At 35.7% G+C, this 18,881-nt stretch overlaps 1 protein-coding gene across 12 annotated transcripts in view; it reads right to left on the reverse strand.

The window, feature by feature from the left end:
- LOC143217586 (dystrophin, isoforms A/C/F/G/H) overlaps positions 1–18,881 on the reverse strand; it is a 1,095,306-nt gene that overhangs the window by 198,258 nt on the left and 878,167 nt on the right. For 10 of the 12 annotated variants that reach the window (XM_076442046.1, XM_076442049.1, XM_076442040.1 and 7 more), the window contains one exon: positions 4,906–4,953. The exons of the other annotated variants lie outside the window; for them this stretch is intronic. In XM_076442046.1, coding sequence (XP_076298161.1) covers positions 4,906–4,953 — 48 coding nt within the window. The remainder of the gene's footprint in view (positions 1–4,905; positions 4,954–18,881) is intronic. 12 annotated transcript variants of the gene reach the window in all.

Here is an 18,881-nt window from a genome sequence, read left to right on the forward strand (position 1 = left end):
AAAGTGGGCCGCCGACGAAAATTTAATCGAAATTGGATAGAGAGGACTTAGGTACAGTAATCTTTCCGTAACTATCGAATATTATAGAGAAGGATAACGATTGAAAGAGAAAGAGGGCCCGAGGTTCGGACTTATATGCGGAGTTATTCGTCAATGAAACTTTTACCATACTATTTGTTTTGTTTTTCTGATTAAAATGACACCAAATAAAGTGGGCCGCCGACGAAAATTTAATCGAAATTGGATAGAGAGGACTTAGGTACAGTAATCTTTCCGTAACTATCGAATATTATAGAGAAGGATAACGATTGAAAGAGAAAGAGGGCCCGAGGTTCCGACTTATATGCGGAGTTATTCGTCAGTGAAACTTTTACCATCCTATTTGTTTTGTTTTTCTGATTAAAATGACACCAAATAAAGTGGGCCGCCGACGAAAATTTAATCGAAATTGGATAGAGAGGACTTAGGTACAGTAATCTTTCCGTAACTATCGAATATTATAGAGAAGGATAACGATTGAAAGAGAAAGAGGGCCCGAGGTTCCGACTTATATGCGGAGTTATTCGTCAATGAAACTTTTACCATACTATTTGTTTTGTTTTTTTGATTAGAATGACACCAAATAAAGTGGGCCGCCGACGAAAATTTAATCGAAATTGGATAGAGAGGACTTAGGTACAGTAATCTTTCCGTAACTATCGAATATTATAGAGAAGGATAACGATTGAAAGAGAAAGAGGGCCCGAGGTTCGGACTTATATGCGGAGTTATTCGTCAGTGAAACTTTTACCATACTATTTGTTTTGTTTTTCTGATTAAAATGACACCAAATAAAGTGGGCCGCCGACGAAAATTTAATCGAAATTGGATAGAGAGGACTTAGGTACAGTAATCTTTCCGTAACTATCGAATATTATAGAGAAGGATAACGATTGAAAGAGAAAGAGGGCCCGAGGTTCGGACTTACATGCGGAGTTATTCGTCAATGAAACTTTTACCATCCTATTTGTTTTGTTTTTCTGATTAGAATGACACCAAACACGATATCCTAGTGTGTAACAAGCGATTCAAGTTTCGGACTTGTAACATTTACGGTAGAGGCACACGAATTCTTAACTTTGCTTGTTACACGAGTAATTATGATCGTAATTATGATATATCTTGTTCGGTGTCATTTTGATTAGAAAAAAAGAGACGAATACGATGGCGCAAGTTTCATAAAAATTAATTAGAAATTAGTAAAGTTGCTATTGTTTTCATCACTTGCATTGGCAAGTTGAAAACTATACCGCGTGTTGAATCTTTTCGTATGAAACATCCAAGGGCTAACAAACGAGAACAGGTTGTAGGTATTATTTACGACTAGACTTCGGATTTTCATGGAAAATAAACATTTCCTGTATCAATTACAAGGAACAAGAGTCTCATTAGAATTGTCTTCTTCTTGTAACGAACTTGATAAGTTCAGGATAGTATATTGATGTTTTTCGAATTTTAAAAATGTTCTACTAAGTTTAAAACAATTAAAACGTTACAATTGAAACCGATGTACAGCATTTGTCTTCAGCTCGCAAGGATCCTATATGGGAACGTTTATTTAATGGTACAATTACAAATATGTGTCGAATGGTGTAATATATTCGTTGAGGAACAATACGCTAATCGGAGTAAGGAAAGAGACAGTCGCTTTAAAGCAAACGGCCATTACTTTTGCATGGACCGAGTAGCAAGATTGATGGAACTGTTGTAATACTGAACGGTCGTCTGTGCTTATTGCGAGCAGAAACAGTGACTAATGGACAGACACATTAGCCAGTCGCAGTTCAACTCGACGAATATTTAGTTTTTACAAAATGGAAAGATGTTGAAGTAATGTCTACTTCATCACATTCAAGATGTCTAAATCTCTTCGTTTTTAGTCTGATTTTCATAAAGGAACCTGTAAAAATGGGAGCTTGATTAAAAATCCATAGCATAGCAATGCGGTACCGAATAGTACAAGGCATTCAAGACGAAAATGTGACAAAAATCTGATAAAAACATATTCAAATAGCTTGGGCGTAAATGTTCTTATAGGTAATGTTGTGTTATATTTTATCTAGCGTTGTTATAGAAGCGAATAACTTTAACGACTTCTGTCAATCATAAGCATACTGCGAAAATAAGTCGAAAATATAGAATAAATTTTTTTTTATTTGGCGCCTTGTTTTCGAGAAATTTGAGTTTGAAAATTCGGCGAACACATGTGCTTCTATTCGACTATTCAATATAGGAATCGTCTCGACGCGTCTGTTCATAACCTACCAATTTTACTTGACGAATTTTTAAAATAAATTTTCTCGAAAACGAGATGTCAAATGAGAAAAATTTATTCTATATTCTCGACTGGTTTTCTCATGTACAATCGTCTTTTCCACGTTTACACCATTTTGGGTTACACCAGCCTGTAGACATATGGAATAAAATAGTTTAGGAAACATCAAAGCCGTTTTTTAACACGTTCCGTGCTAAGCCGTTTTTGCTGGACTTTTCATTCAGGCCATTTGATGTTTTGACTAAAGATTGACATATTATCACACAATATTTCGTTACCTCGTCAATCCATAAGTAATTAGCTTGTATAGAGCAGTTATCACATAGCGTACCATCCATAGCATTCTTAAAAATATCAAATACGTCTACTTTTATTTTTCTGATCTGATATGTATTTCTCGAGATATGCCCAATTTCAACGACTTTTTCTATTTTGATTTTTGTCCATTACCCGCGCCATCTGTGAACCAAAATGCAAAAACTCCTAGGTAAAATTTGTGTATTCTTTTCTGGAGAATCCAAATCTGCAATGAAAAATGGGGGTTCCCATTTAAGTTTTTTATCTTCTCCCACCCCCACCCCCAAGGGGGTGGCGGTGGGGGGTCCCGTTTGGTACCATTGAATGTCCCCCTTCGCGACGAACAACTTTCATTGCCCACTTGTTTTGATCCGATACATAGTTCTTGAGATATTTCAATGTCTTCAGATAAAAAAGATCACCCTGTATAGTTTTCATACATCCGGTATATCCTATTGGAATCTTAAAGATATACAAGCACCGATTATCATCGCACGATCCTACCACCACCGGGAACAAATGAGCCCGCGATCGATAACGACGATGTCGGCTGTTTAATCGATGCGGTCGTGGTACGATTAATTGCTCCAAGTTCGACGGAGCCTGATTACCGGCAGGACAACGGATGTTGCACAGGGGTTAATGGAACATCTCGGCGTAATCCGTGTTCTGGGCGGAGTGTCGCAGTCACGAAAAATACTTTACAGTAAACGTCCCCGTTCGTCTTACCGCTGCGCTGCCGCCGTGAACGGAAGAATCTTAACGCGAACGGTTACACGACCGGCGTTCGTGCGATCGCATTTCAATTCGATCGCCCCGCGAATACCGTCACGACCCGCGTTCCGGAAAACGGTGCATACACCCCCTTTTGCTCGATCTTTACGACGCGGCGATCTAACGTAACATAAATCACACCGGGAGATTCTCTTTGCCGCGCTACACCGTGTAAGAAGCGTTTCCTATTCTTCCGGTACAGGGATGAGGAACGGAGGAGGGGTCATTCTTTAAGAGGACATTGTACGTGCGCGATAATACGGTTGCTACCCGTTCGATTCCCCACGAAGTATCGACGATACAAGACAGAGATACTTTAAGTCGAGGGTCGAACGTTAACTTTGTATAGTAAAACATTCATTCCAGCGATAAAGTACAATTTTAACAGTTACGGTTATTTCGGGACAGATGCACCACATTTTGTCTCCTTTTCATAATAATATTATTGAAAATAAGTGAAAGTATGCACAGATGCACCACATTTTGTCTCCTTTTCATAAAAATTTTATTGAAAATAAGTGAAATAGTATGGACAGGAATAGTTTAAATATTTATTTAAGTCTCTTTCATAAAACATAACTTGTATATTGGGTATGGGAATAAATTCCTGCCATTTTTTGCTGAAAAAAAGCGTATAAACCACACCCATAGCGTGTAAACGTTTTACAACAGTAGATCGATCGACAGTTAATTCAGTTAACTGTTCTTCAAGCGTTTCACGTGGATTTTCATCAAGTAATGCTCGCAAATCTATATCTCCGAATTTTTTTGGCGCACCATCGCGATCTTTGTCCCTCACGTCGAAATCACCGATTGCGGCGCAATATAAAAAAAATTTTCACATTTTTTCTTGTTTACGGATAAACAAGCGTAGGGGATAAAATTACCCCTCAAAGTAGGGGTTCGAAAACCCTTTAAGCCCAATAATTTGGAAAGTAGCATACATAAAAAAGATTACACATATTATTTTTTTAAATTGCGGTTGCAATTTAAGCTAGTTGTTTATACAATGGACTTTTAAAAATTATATTCGTTTTTTAATTGGCCACCGAAAAGATTGGGAGGGGGAGGGACTATTTTAGAAAATGTTAAATATTTTTCAAAAGTCTATTAAAGTTTCCATAGTTGTAAAGGTAGCGAAACGGTTTTATTGTGTTTGGGAATGTGCGGGATAGTTGTAACGAATGGAAAGAGAAATTAGTATGAAGAAAAGTAAATATAAATAAATGATACCAAAATTGATAAAAGAGAAAAACGTGTTGAAGTGGATGAAGACATTAACACGTTCCGTGCCACGTGTACCAACTTGATATTCAGGCCACAAAAAAGGGCTTGGCACGGAACGTGTTAATGAAAGATGAATGTAAGTGGAAACTAAAGTAAGAATCAATGTGTCGAATACAGCTTAATCTTTCAATTATAAGCAGCCATCAGAAATCACTCCAGAATAATGTATAAAACTTGCTCTAATTTGTTCACAGACTGTACTATGTCTCATAAAAGTAATATTAAAGACTTACCGTCCGCCAATAACTGGTGTTCGTAATTCCTTCGCCTCTTCTGAACACCTAGGTCCAGTTAAGTTTCCGCACAAAACACAAGTACAAAACGAAAGCACAAACAGACGCAAAGACAAGACAATTGTGAAGCAAATGTATGTAGAGTGAAACAAAAGGAAAGTCTGAATATTCTTAGAGCTTGCCATTACAAAGAATTGTATTTGAATCGATTAACTGATCGTCTCTATACAATTTTCGAAAGACTAATTGTAATTTTCGACATTCTCCAGTAGCGATAAGAATGTTCAATGAATAGCTTATAATTGCAAAATTAAGTATTATTAAATATACAGGTGCAAGAGTTTCTTTTTCACTATTTTAATCTATACATAGGATGAAACATGTCACACATGTTTGGGAAGAGTAAGTAGTAAAGTAAACGAATCAGGTTTGATTTCGAAAAAACAAAGTTTCGTCCAGGCTTGAACTGAAATTAAATAAAATGGAATTGGAGATCCAGGATTCCCTTTTTTTTTTTTAAATACACAAATAAAGTTTACAAACTGACGGATAAAAGTGCAAAAATGTAGCGATAAGAATGTTCAATGAATAGCTTATAATTGCAAAATTAAGTATTATTAAATATACAGGTGCAAGAGTTTCTTTTTCACTATTTTAATCTATACATAGGATGAAACATGTCACACATGTTTGGGAAGAGTAAGTAGTAAAGTAAACGAATCAGGTTTGATTTTGAAAAAACAAAGTTTCGTCCAGGCTTGAACTGAAATTAAATAAAATGGAATTGGAGATCCAGGATTCCCTTTTTTTTTTTTAAATACACAAATAAAGTTTACAAACTGACGGATAAAAGTGCAAAAATGTAGCGATATTGACACGAAGACTGAAATAAGGCTGAAAAATATTGATTCTAAAATCCGTCCCCAACGAGGGGAGAGGAAATAGGAATGAAAGAGAAAAAGACAAAAATAATAGGGGATAACGAGAGTTCGACGAATGATAACACGACAGAAGGAGGGGGTAACTTCGTGATTATGTCTCGCTTTATTACGGTAGACAGAAATCTGAGATAATTAAAACAGCGAGCATTCGCGAATGCCAAGTGGAAGCCGATATCGCAACGAACGCGGATAAATATCCGTCGTTTGAAAATTCAATTTGACAGATCCTCGCAAAAAATTCTGTCGCATTTCAATAAATCCCTGTATCGTTCGAAAGCAAAGTAACAGAAATACAGAGTAGCAGAAATGATTGATAAATCGACAGATTGTCGAAGCTATTCTCGGGGAGGGTTGGAAATATCGTTGGGTTTTAAAAGTTTCAAAATTGCGTTGGACTTAAGTTGCAGATTAATGAGAAACCATTTAATCGAATGTGATTATCTAATTTCTCGATCTACGTTGCGCAGCTTAATCTGTTTTTAGATATCCCATGAATCGTTATGGATCACGGAAATTCCTTTAGAATTTTTTGAGATAACTCGTATGCTCCTGTGGGTACTTTGAATATCATACTGAACCTACATGCAAATTATCGATAAAGGATAAAAAAAAGGTCTATACGAGAAATAATTTTTGTCGAAAGAAAATCGAGAAGATGAAATGAAGTCTACAATGATTCTTTTATGGTGGTTTTCAAACATTTTGAAAAATCAACTCTCTTTCTCGAGTATAATTTACAATGTGGATTAAAAGTTAACACGGATTCCGCCAGGAAAACCATACAAAGGCAGTTCTCTGTCGGTCTCCATCCACTACATCGCTTCTTCCCGCTTAAATCAAGCTTTCAAGGTGAGCTTAGCTTCCGGGTAACAGCGGTAATGAATTTAAAAAACGAATTAAGCCCCGCGAAACAAGATAGACTAACAACGGAGAGGTTTAAGCGGTTTTCAACTAAATTGTCAAGTGTAATCGTTTTACGGATCGTACTTAGGTATTGTTAGTGGAAGTGGAAATTTAATTCCGTGATCTGTTGCAACGATTTCGTTAAAGCACTTTACACATGTATAGCGTATGTAACGCTAGAGAAACAGATAAAATATACGAAGTTTATTCTTATTTTATTTCGCACATTTTCAATAGTATCTAGTAGAACTTTTATCTTGTTCTTGTATCCTTTAATTAGTACAGTTGATTTTACTTTAATTTTTTAGGAATTGCATATAATAGTGTGAATTTTTATCGAGTTCCGCAGTCTAATCATTATTATTTAGTTCAATGGATGAAATGGAGCCTCGTACATGAATAGTTACACAAAAGATTCTTCACTGATATACATATGTATGCATATGTGTACATATATGAGACGGTCAGAATTTTTGAGAAATCAAGTTAATATTTCACAGAATGTCGTCTAACCAATTTTGCATCGGGTATTTATCACACATGAATCATGAACGAACATTTTGTTTTACATTCATGACTTGCTTTTGCATGTGTAATTTTATGCTATCGATTTAGTTCTGCATGCAGAGTTTCACATTTTTGAATTACTTTTGCATGCAGAGTTTTGCATTTTCGAATTTCTTTTGCATGCTAAATTTTAGATTTTCGCATTTTAAACAGTCTCTTTTACATTTATTGCACGGTGAACAACATTCAGCAAACAATTAAAAATAGTGGGAGTACGATATTTAAAAATTCACGTATTTTTTCTCCACTAAATAGTGTTTGACATCTTTTCGTGTACACGTTTTGGAAATATGATACAGCGAACCACAGTAATATTCTGACACTTTTAAAAGAACTAAAAAACTGACACAGTTAATAAACGAGGCATTCTGGATGAATGAAACGGGAGGATAATTTGTGCTCTGATTCTGAAAATATAATACCAGGCAACATGGAAAAATCATAAAGGAATTGCGCGGTTGCACATAAAAAATTGCATACACACATTGCTATTAGAGAATAGACTGGGCGATGAAATAGAAAGAAAGGATAAAATACTAGAAGCTCAAGCAGGATTCACACAGAAATTCTACAGACCAACGCGAATTATTCACAGCGACGGAAAGATTCATAAAAACTGATATAATAATGCGGTGGAAACGCAATTACATGTAATTTCCATGTTTGCAATAACGGCAAGTATTATTGTTGCTGCACAAGTACCTAGCGGTCGGCTATTTTCTGCTTCTGGCAATATTGTTACAGCCACGGAAACTACGAATGATATTTGAAAACGTGGAGTAGTTATGCAATGAAAATTTAAAATAAAACAATGTTTCACACATATTACATTTATGCAATATCTTTCCTGTATTGAAATCATAAATACAACACCAGCCGGAACAATCATCCCCGAAAGTTCTTTGTGGGTGGTCGAACACATTTAAATGTGTTCGAAATAATCATTTAGTTTAAATACTTTATTATTGTTTGTCTTTACTAAATAAATTATTTTCAAATAACTTTTATTTCAATTCAACATTGTTCAAATAAAAGAATAAATAATTTCATCTCGGGAAGAGATTATTGAAGTGACTAAACTAATTATTGAATTTACATACGCTAATTTTTGCAGTTTAATGATTAAGGCATTCGCTTTCAAAATTGTTGATGTAGTTAGCGATGTTGTCACAAAATAAATTTCGTTTGAAATTTCAGTAATGAGACCATTTTGAAACAATTATTTTGCTGTTTAAATAAACATGTAGTCAAATGAGATAAAATTTAATATCAACAAATATTTTTTAAATAATTTATTTCGAGAATGATCAAGCTTGCTCTCACACACCATTAGTACTATTGAAATCTTATCTGAAACTGAAAACCAAAGATGCCAATCTTTCTTCTAGCGCCACAAGATTCTTGGACCGAACCAGTGATGCCATAATGAGCTCCAAACGGAGCTCCCGTACTCTCCTCCTTACCCCTTCCACTATTCCATTCCAGCACCGTGCGCAGGCGCACACTCGACGGACCCCATCGCGAACGTGCAACGTGTCTCCCATTCGCCCCACTCATTCCCCGTCATCAGAGAGGGGGTACATCATTTCACCGTGGCTCCCCGCATCTGGCATCACTGGACCGGACTGACATAAGCACATCCATTCATAATCTCGTGCAACAGTTAATGAGAGTGATTAGTTTTCTGACCGAGAGAGGTATATACGTATAATCAAAAGCACGCGATCCCCGCAAGAATTCCGGCAGTAATCCCGTGTAGAAGCTCGTCCAAATTATAAATTTAATCTCTCAAACGACCAATTCGAAAACCACCATTTCATCACTTCCCGGAGTCGCGTCGGCCTACATTGGAAATCTGGTTCACGCCACAAAGTTATGCCAATATTAACTCCCTCGTCCAAGTTCTCAAAGCCAGCTGGTATCGTTACGACCCAGAAATCGTTCCGGTTACCCGGCTGCATAAATTAATTTTCAGCCGACTTATGTCCCCGTCGTTCAATTTTTAGCGATATTCCACGAATGGTGCATATTTCCGCACGCGGCGGTGGCATGATCACTCGATGCTTGGTGACAGACAGTAGTGCGATCGTCCGGGTAATCGACTGTTTGCGGGGAATCAGCAAAGCCTGCTCGACAAAGCCTTTTGATCTCTCACCTCATCGTTGCTTCTTCCTCGTCGTGTCCCCGACCAAGGACTCTTCAAACCAACCTCCATCTCTCTCTCTTTATCTCTCTCTCTCTCTCTCTCACTCACTCACTCACTCACCCTTTCTCTCTTGCACCCTCTAGTTCTCGTGGCCGCGTACTCGTCCTACCGGTTAACGCAATAAAGTCGGCAAATGGAATTGTCGGGAACGGGCGGACCGTTATAATTCAACTCCCGAGAACAATTTACCGGCACAATTCCAATCTGAGCAAGGTCGTCGCCGCGCAAAACCGATCCAAACTTCCACGATAAACAACAACAACGCGACTATTAACGTGCTGCCCGCGAACACGCTTTCCAACCACTGCTTCCGGTTCCGTCTGGGACACTCGCGATGTCCTTGTAATCGTTTAACGGAAAACTTTCTTATGCTGGGTCGAGCGGTAAGTAGACTGCGTATCTATGTACACTGCCGCTCAAAAGTACAGTAAAGTCGCGACAATTTTCCAAAATCTCCGTGTTATGCACAGGGCCATTTCGTGTAGAGACATATTTTTTATGACTGCGTCTACCGCGCCGCGAGTACAATCGAAGTCGAACATAGAACGTCGAACGAATTACAAAAAACTTGTTTATTTTTCATTATTGTTTTATGAGACTTTGACCAACTTATTTCTGGCATTTTTCTGATTAAAATGACACCAAACACGATATAATTTCTACCGTGTTTAGTGGTTTAATCGACGATGAAAGTTGCGAACGCAACGAAGGACAACGTATGGGAAATTCTGTGCCTGCGACGGCGACTGTCCGCGTCTTTGTCTGTCCCATACGCTGTCCTTCCTTGCGCCCGAAACTCTCATCGTCGATTAAACCACTAAATACAGTTGAAATTATATCGAGTTTAGTGTCATTTTAATCAGAAAAATGGCAGAAATAAGTTGGTCAAAGTCCCGTAACAAAATAATGAAAATGGAATAGTTTTGTAATTCGATTAGTAGTGGTTCACACCGATATATCCGAGCCGAGATCAATCATCGCCGCCCTGCGGCGTTGGCCGGTAGTGGAGTGGGTAAACACTGGATAAATTCTGGGTAGCAAGTCGCAGAAAAATATCGCGGTTTTACTGTATGTGGACACTTACCGTGTTCATGAAATTTGTGATATGTAATGTATATTTTTATCAGAGTTGGGCAAAAATTTAATCAACGATTGACGACTAAATTTCTATTTCAATCGTTAATCGCAATGAACAATTAATATCCCCGTTTAGTCGTTAATTGTGGTTAACGATTATATATTTATTAATCGTTAATTGCGATTAACTATTATTCATCATCAATCGGATAATTGATTAATGATTAACTGCTGAAATTTCGAAATGAAATACGTAAACAGAACTGTATGAATACTGAAAAAAATGTAAACTGAGTTTAAATGTATTGTCATTTGTTCCATAATAGAAATTCTGTTTACGTGCTTTCTATGTTTTTTTTTTTCGACGATTCCTTTTTTTTTTAATCAACGATTGACGATTAAATCAATCGATTGAATCAATCGCCGATTTTTCGACGATTTCTTTTTTTTTCATCGTATACATTAATCAATCAATCATGATTAAAATTTTAATATCGATTAATGCCCAACTCTGATTTTTATTATCGGACAATATTTGTTGCTAAAGTCTATTATGAGTATGTATGTAATGTATTCTAGTAGTACTAAATTAGCAATTTAGTTATTTACTTTTCTTAAATAAATAAAAGAAAAACCATGGGATCACATAGATAGACAAATCCGAAAACGATGTCCGAAATCTGAAAAACATTTGTGGGACATTTTAGAATTTGAGTGGAACATACTGTTGATACTGAAATAATGAAAAAGTTAATAGCCAGAAAAGCACGTGATGGATACGTAGATGGAAAGAAGATATAATTATTTTTTGACATTATCGGTGAGATATTTAATAAATTATCATTAAAATATGTTCTCCAACACTGTACGAATTCGAATACATACAAGGTAAACAAATTTACCAAAGATATCATAACTTTTTTCAGGTAGTTACAAGAATTGAGGAAGTGTTCGCACACTTTTGAGGGGAAGTGTATATGTGTATGCGGTGTTGGGAATTATTCGAATAACAATTTTATTTGACTAAGAGTAAGGACTGCATTCGTCATTTTCCGCATTCGTTATTCATTTGGGAGAGCTTTTATTATAAGCGGATTCTTATGCATTGATAATATGTATACATTTTTAAAATACAAGAAAACGTGTATAGTGACAAACATAAATAATATCAAAAATAAAGAAACAAAGTTAAGTGAAGTGCACCAAAAGATCTACTTATGGAGTTAAAAACTTGAGTAACAAAGAAAGAATGGAGAGTTTAAGAAATAAAGTGGAAGAAAAATTGAGAAGGACAAAGGAGTTTACATTGTAAATGCAATTGTGAAATGTTTTAGACTTCACAATGTTCTTAATTTAAAACAGCTTCAAACTGAAAGTAATAAATATTACATATATTTGTTAAAAGAATGTATTTAAAAGGCTTATTCATTTAAGATGTGATAAATAAAAAATTATTTTGAATTGAAAAAGAATAGTACATATTGAAAGTATGCTGAAAGAAATTATTGCTAAATTACGGATAAAAATACGACGCCGCGCCCGTGCGATTGACAAGTGCTGGTGGCTTTTCTTGAATCCTGGCCAACTGTTCAGCGTACAATGCTGCTACAACTGTTTCATTACGCTGCAGTAATTCGTAACATTCTTTTACGAGGCCGCCATATGCGGAGAAAAATTTACTTTCCATGAAGGGTGGCTTTAAGTTCTGACCGAGGTCATTCGTTCCCATTTAGCCATTGTCTTTTTAAAATTGTATTCTCTTAAATAGTGACTTATTTCTCCGTAATATTAATTAAACTTCAGTACATGAATTATAATTTCCAATATACGCATGAAGACTTTGACAGATTCTTAAAGTGCGAAAATTTATATTTGCGAGGGATGTTAATATCAAAATGAAATTGTTAGTATGTAGGCGTTAACCATGATGTATCATTAGCACCAGATCACAACAATATTGCAAGTAATGAAGTAGAATGACAAATTGTTTATTGTTCTTGCGACACAATTTTATTTCTGGCAATAATTATACTGCTTTGAATTAAAAAATAGAAAACAGGTATTGTTGAACACGATATAATCAATGCCTAATTCTTGAATTTAAACAGGAAATTAATACTTGGCTATATGAAATGTTCCGATGAAATAATTTATAGCAGTTCCGTTAATTTCATTATGGTTCATAACTTTTGGTTAATGATTGTATGGTTAATAATTAAATCGGAAATACTCGACGAAATATTTCGCGAAGGGAATAGCACCGAAATGAACGTTTACTGGAGAATAATTTTCAGAACATATCGTTCTTTGATTGCGGTTGAAACGTTCAATTATTTCAACAGCGAAAAACAATACCATTGTTACCGCAAATCAAATAGCGCACTGTGGTTTTGTCGGGTGTATGTAGAGCGCCGGCACAGGTCAGTGGAATTAGTGGCAGTGTACGTTTGGCTAGACTTTGTTCTACGTCCGGTCTAATTCAATAAGCTCTCAATTCATTCCGATCGCGCCGGAAACTCGGTCCTGCCGTCGGAAATCCAAATCTTCGCGGAAATGGAGAAACACAGAACTTACTCTAATTCGTCGAACATAATAATCGGAATTAATTCGACGACAAACCGAAAAGAATCATGCATCACTTCACTCTGTCGAATCAACTTTACACTTCCGTATATCCCAAATAAAATTGAACTTTTTCAAATTGTAATATTGTCATATCAAAGTTATCGATCATTATACTATACTCATTTTTATGTATTCATAGCGTATTATGTGAAGTCTAATTGAATCTTTAATAGAAATAGACAAACTCGTCGATTCTACTTTTCGAAATCGATGCAGAGAATTTGATATAGACAGTGATCGGTTCCAGATTTTTTATTTTACAATTATTGAAATAATAAAACTGATTAGTAGAACACGTATTATACAATAGAAGCCGCGCAAAGTCTGAATAAGTGATTTCATAATGAATCTTGTCATTTTCATAAGGGAACATGTACCAGTTACTTTTGAGGCTCGGTAGGTTTAGCGTTAAATACTTGAATAAAAAATAAAATAAATAAAAAATAGTTCAGATAAAAAGCGAACGGTTTTGAGGGCAGCACAATCTGATGTAAATAGTTTCTTCATAAACGAAAGCGTAGAGGTCACATATCCATTTTATTAATACTAGACCTACCACGAGTGGTCAAATGAGTGGCCATTTTAGATTTTTTATTTGACAATTATAGAGATTGTACAGGTGTTTTCATGGGAATTGATTGAATACATTTTTTGACTGCAGTTATATTATAGTAAAAATCGCACAAAATATAAATAAATTTAATATTGTTATTTTTATAATACCATACATATCAGTCACTTTTGATGGTCGGTAGGTTTAGTGTTAATATTCGCTACGAAAAAGCGTTGAACTATTTATGACAAAAAAAAAATGATTATTTTCGTAGTTGTTTCTATCAGAATGCTGAAGAATGTTCATACATACGCACATCAGTTTCATGCGACTTCTACGCGTGCGTTTATGCAGAGGCACAGTTCGCACTAAACTATGATCCCCTTAAAACCATTCGCTGCCTATCTAAATTATTCTATTACATGACCGCGAGAGGGTCACGCGTATTCAAGTAATTTTCATTTAAAGATTAGAACCGATCACACCCCGTCTACATAAAAATCCGCAGTTTAACGATTATCCTAGATGTGAAGCAGTATCTCCCCCCGAAGGGAACGGAAGGTCGAATTCAACGGGAACAGTTTGCGGCAGCGTTTCCTAACGAGAACGCAAACAGCTCTATTTGCTGGCGTTTCTGTCTACATTTAACTCCGCGCCACGTTAATTCGCCTTTTTCCCCCCCAATCGTCATCGACAGGGACCGATCCGTATTGATGACGCAATTGGCGAACGAGGAATCGATAATTCCGCACCGGCACCTACGAATAAGCTTTATACATACATGTTAGCGAACATGGCGAATTCATAATCCGCCTAATTTATCGGAATTCATTTAAAGCCGACGATTAACGCGGTCTGGCCACATACCTCCACCGATATTTCCTGATTTTTCCAGATTCACTGAGTAATTCGGTACTCGGTCGGTGCCAGAGATCATTAAAGAACAGTTAGCCGGCTGTGCAAAATCTTATCGCGGCTTCAACAACGGAAAACTCCCATTTTGCCAGTAATTTTATTATCAGTTCATTCTTTAAATCTTTTTTGCCAATATTTCTGAGGAGCGTATGTTTATAATGTTTAGTTGATTAAATCTCAATTTATTTCACATTGTGAATTCGATGTGTTAATGATTGTTATGCGAAAGCTTGTAATGACAGTCGGAGACTAATTGATGAAATTTCGAGAGCGAATTAGTTCACCTTAGTCCAGACAGGAGAGCCACAATGCAGTGGGATTATAATGTGATGCGTACCTGGCTATCCCTCATAATCCCTCTTTCAAAGCTGTTTCGAACTCCATCGTATTACACCATTGCCCTAGTAGTATTATAACCATTATGGTCAGCCAATGAAATCATACGAAGCTGGACATACAAAGCTGTGCTAATGTCAGAACCTTTTTAAAGAATTAATTTTTCCAAGAATGAATTGAACTACACATTGGTTATTGTAGTTGTCGCTTATTTATGCACTTTATAAACATTTTGATTTTTAGTCTGATGAAACCCTCGACAGAAATGAATTTTCATTAAAGGAGGGAGTAATTTTTGTGAATTTATTTTGAACAATGAATCGAACCTGTTTGTAGAAATTATAGAGAATTCACTGTTGAAGTAACTGAAAAAATTTTGTTTGGTAAAGGAAAGTTGTAAATAATAAATAATTGTTTGAGATCTAATTATGGCATATAGAAATTGTGAAAGCTTGTAGAATACAAACTTCAATGAAATATGGTATAATTCCCACTTTACTTCTCATTCATAGAACTTGCCAACGAAAAAATAAAAGTTACCTAATTTTCAAAATTCTAAATTATGTTGAAATGATGTGATTTATTATTTCAAGATTAGATATGTCGATCACACGAAACTTTTTAATAAGCAATATATATTTTATGAAATTTCTTACTATAAATTTTTCTTTCTATAAATTCTGACTATTGATTTTCATTAGGAAACACACGCTCCGCGACTGTTAATGCTCATTTCCGCTTAAATCAGTTGTAAATCTTCAATCTGTGCAAATCTGGGATTAATTCTTTTTGCATTATGATCACTAGACTGCGGATTTTATGCATTTATGATATAAATGAGTACGTGCACTTCAAAACATTCAAAGGATTAAAAGACTTTAACAGAGTCGAAATATTATTTTGACCATATCAAAATTATTAATGAACAAAATATATTTTTACTTAGCTCCTGTAGATTGCAAGTGATGTATAAAAATTTTATTTTGCATAAAGATCCGCAGCCTAATGATCACAAACCTTTATCGAATGTAACGATACCAGAAGGAGCTCCGGGATATTACTCAATAGTAATAACAAAATCGTCAATGAAGTTTTACAATCGTAAAAAAACTTACAGAATGTGATAGATTATGTTCAAATATTAATAACTATACTAATTTAGATGATAACGATGTAAAATCTGTGCGAAAGTGCTCTGTATACCTACTGGAAAAGCTTCTGCAATGCAAGAATTTACACAATTTCCTTAAACCACAGGAAGATCACTAATGAACGAAAGCTGTTTCAGAGACTTTTTCAGAACGCAAAGCATACTATGATATCTCTTGACATTTGATGAAGAGTACTTAACGAGTTATTCTTCAGACCTTTAACACTACCTTCAACCTACCGTCACGAGCCAAATGACCGAATTCTGGTTTTTATTTTACAATTATTGAAATTATAATGATACCTTCGCTGGAAATGATTATACACATTCTTGTATCCAAGCACATATTATAATAAAATGGCAGAAAATCTATATAAATTCTATGATGTGATTTTTTTATAAGGCAACACACGCCAACCATTTTTAGAGCTCGGTAGGTTTAGCATTAACTACGCGGGACAGGAAAATTTGCACGATTTATGCAAAATTGTGGGATCGACTTTTTCCGACTTTTCGGGCCAAATAGTCCACTGTGCATATCTAATCCGGATGGCTGCGAAGCGCTCGGTGATTGTGCGATGATGTACGATTCGAATTCTCACCGGTCCGAGAGTTGAATCGCGCGGGGTAGTTTCGCGTGGCAAGTAGCACAAGAGACCGGTAAAGAAGTACAAGGAACAAGAAGAAGGACAAGATAAAGAAGAAGAAGAAGAAGAAGATGAGGATTCCTCCCTCGAGCTGTCTTTCACCGAGCGTTTTGAATATTGAATTAAAATCGCGAGATCACGACGACCCAGTGACCGAACGTCGCTCCGCGATCCCCACGACTAGTTCTTTTGTTCCGAGAGAAACTCATTTCAGATCTTCCTTTGAGCCATCGAGACCTCGCCTCCAGGCACAAAACCATTCTTTCATTTTTTATCAACGTGCTCCCCTTTCGGAACCAGGCGTCCCCTTAAACGGTGAAGTACGCGAGTCACACCGACGCGAAGTTTTCTCGGACGTTTCATTCGATAGTAGATTCACAAGGGACATCAGTCAAACGTATCACGTAGAGTTTAATGAAATTTACGTGTGACATAGTGTGTGTATTTAGAAAAATATTTCTCGAATTTATTTATTTTTATCTGTGTCGCGGGAATTTTGGCTAAGGCATATGTTCTCTATCGTTCTGTCGCTTCGTATTACTTTTCGGGATTAGAGATTCTTTTAAACCTTCATCGTCCTATTTTATACTGCGATCTTTCTCTCTAATTTAATTTTTCGAAACAACAATAACTCGTGCAGGAAAATATTTTGAAGTTTATTCGACGAATTCGTTGAAAGTCAAGTTAATTTTGATCATATGGACGATCAGGTATTATTGATTCTTCCATGTACCTTTATGTTTGTTCCTCCGATTGCAAAGTGTCACAATACATCTTTAATTTAAGGCCTTATACGTCCAAAAATTCTTGCTGTAAAAATTGTAAAATTATCTCGAAGTATCCCTTTAAAATCGAGTCAATTTTGTCTAGAGAGACAGTCAGGTTTCATTGATGATTCCATACTCTTGTGTTTCCTTTTAAACCTAAGTACACCTATATCCTCCACCTCTAATTTCAGCCCTTAAGCGTCCCAAAATTCCAACAGGAATACATTCTACGATTGACTGGAAAATGTCGATGAAATTTCAATTTCATGCAACTCGTGCAACTTCTTCAAAAGAACATGAAAATATCAACTATGTAATTAGTCACTGCTGTTTACTAATAGATTACAAAACTTGTGCATTATCCTGTTCGTTGAACACGATACTTAGAATTTTACATCAAAGAATCAACTGGAGTCGGGTAAGTCCGTCTACGGGGCAAGTACGTTGATTGGTTATTTTTAATGAACGAAATTTCTCTTTATTAATGTAGTATAAGTTAGTATGAACTATTCGGCATAGATGTCGCCCAAGAATAAGTACAAGAAACATTGATGTAGATTTACATTAAATAAAAACATACATTTTTATTGTATTTTTTAAAATTCATTGAGAAAAACACTAAGATGATCTTGCCCCGTAAATATTACTACACGGGGCAAGTCCGTACTGTCACGGTGGGGTAACTATAAAACTAAACAATATATTTAATGCAATAAAAAGCATTTTGTAGCAGGCTTGATAATAATTCTTTTCTTGCCCAGTAGCACTTGAAACAAGGCTCGAAAGCATTTTTAAACTTTGTTTTAATATCACTGTATCCCCTTCCATAGTTCAGCATAAAAGTACTTGTTTGTTTATAAATGGATAACTATAAAAAAATGAACAATATAATTTAATGCAGTAAGAAGCATTTTATAGCAGGCTTGTTAATCATTCTTCTCTTGCCCAGTAGCACTTGAAACAAGGCTCGAAAGCATTTTTAAACTTTGTTTTAATATCACTGTATCCCCTTCCATAGTTCAGCATAAAAGTACTTGTTTGTTTATAAATGGATAACTATAAAAAAATGAACAATATAATTTAATGCAGTAAGAAGCATTTTATAGCAGGCTTGTTAATCATTCTTTTCTTGCCCAGTAGCACTTGAAACAAGGCTCGAAAGCATTTTTAAACTTTGTTTTAATATCACTGTATCCCCTTCCATAGTTCAGCATAAAAGTACTTGTTTGTTTATAAATGGATAACTATAAAAAAATGAACAATATAATTTAATGCAGTAAGAAGCATTT

This window comes from Lasioglossum baleicum, chromosome 17, assembly GCF_051020765.1.
Source record: "Lasioglossum baleicum chromosome 17, iyLasBale1, whole genome shotgun sequence".
Classification (NCBI taxonomy): Eukaryota; Metazoa; Arthropoda; class Insecta; order Hymenoptera; family Halictidae; genus Lasioglossum; species Lasioglossum baleicum.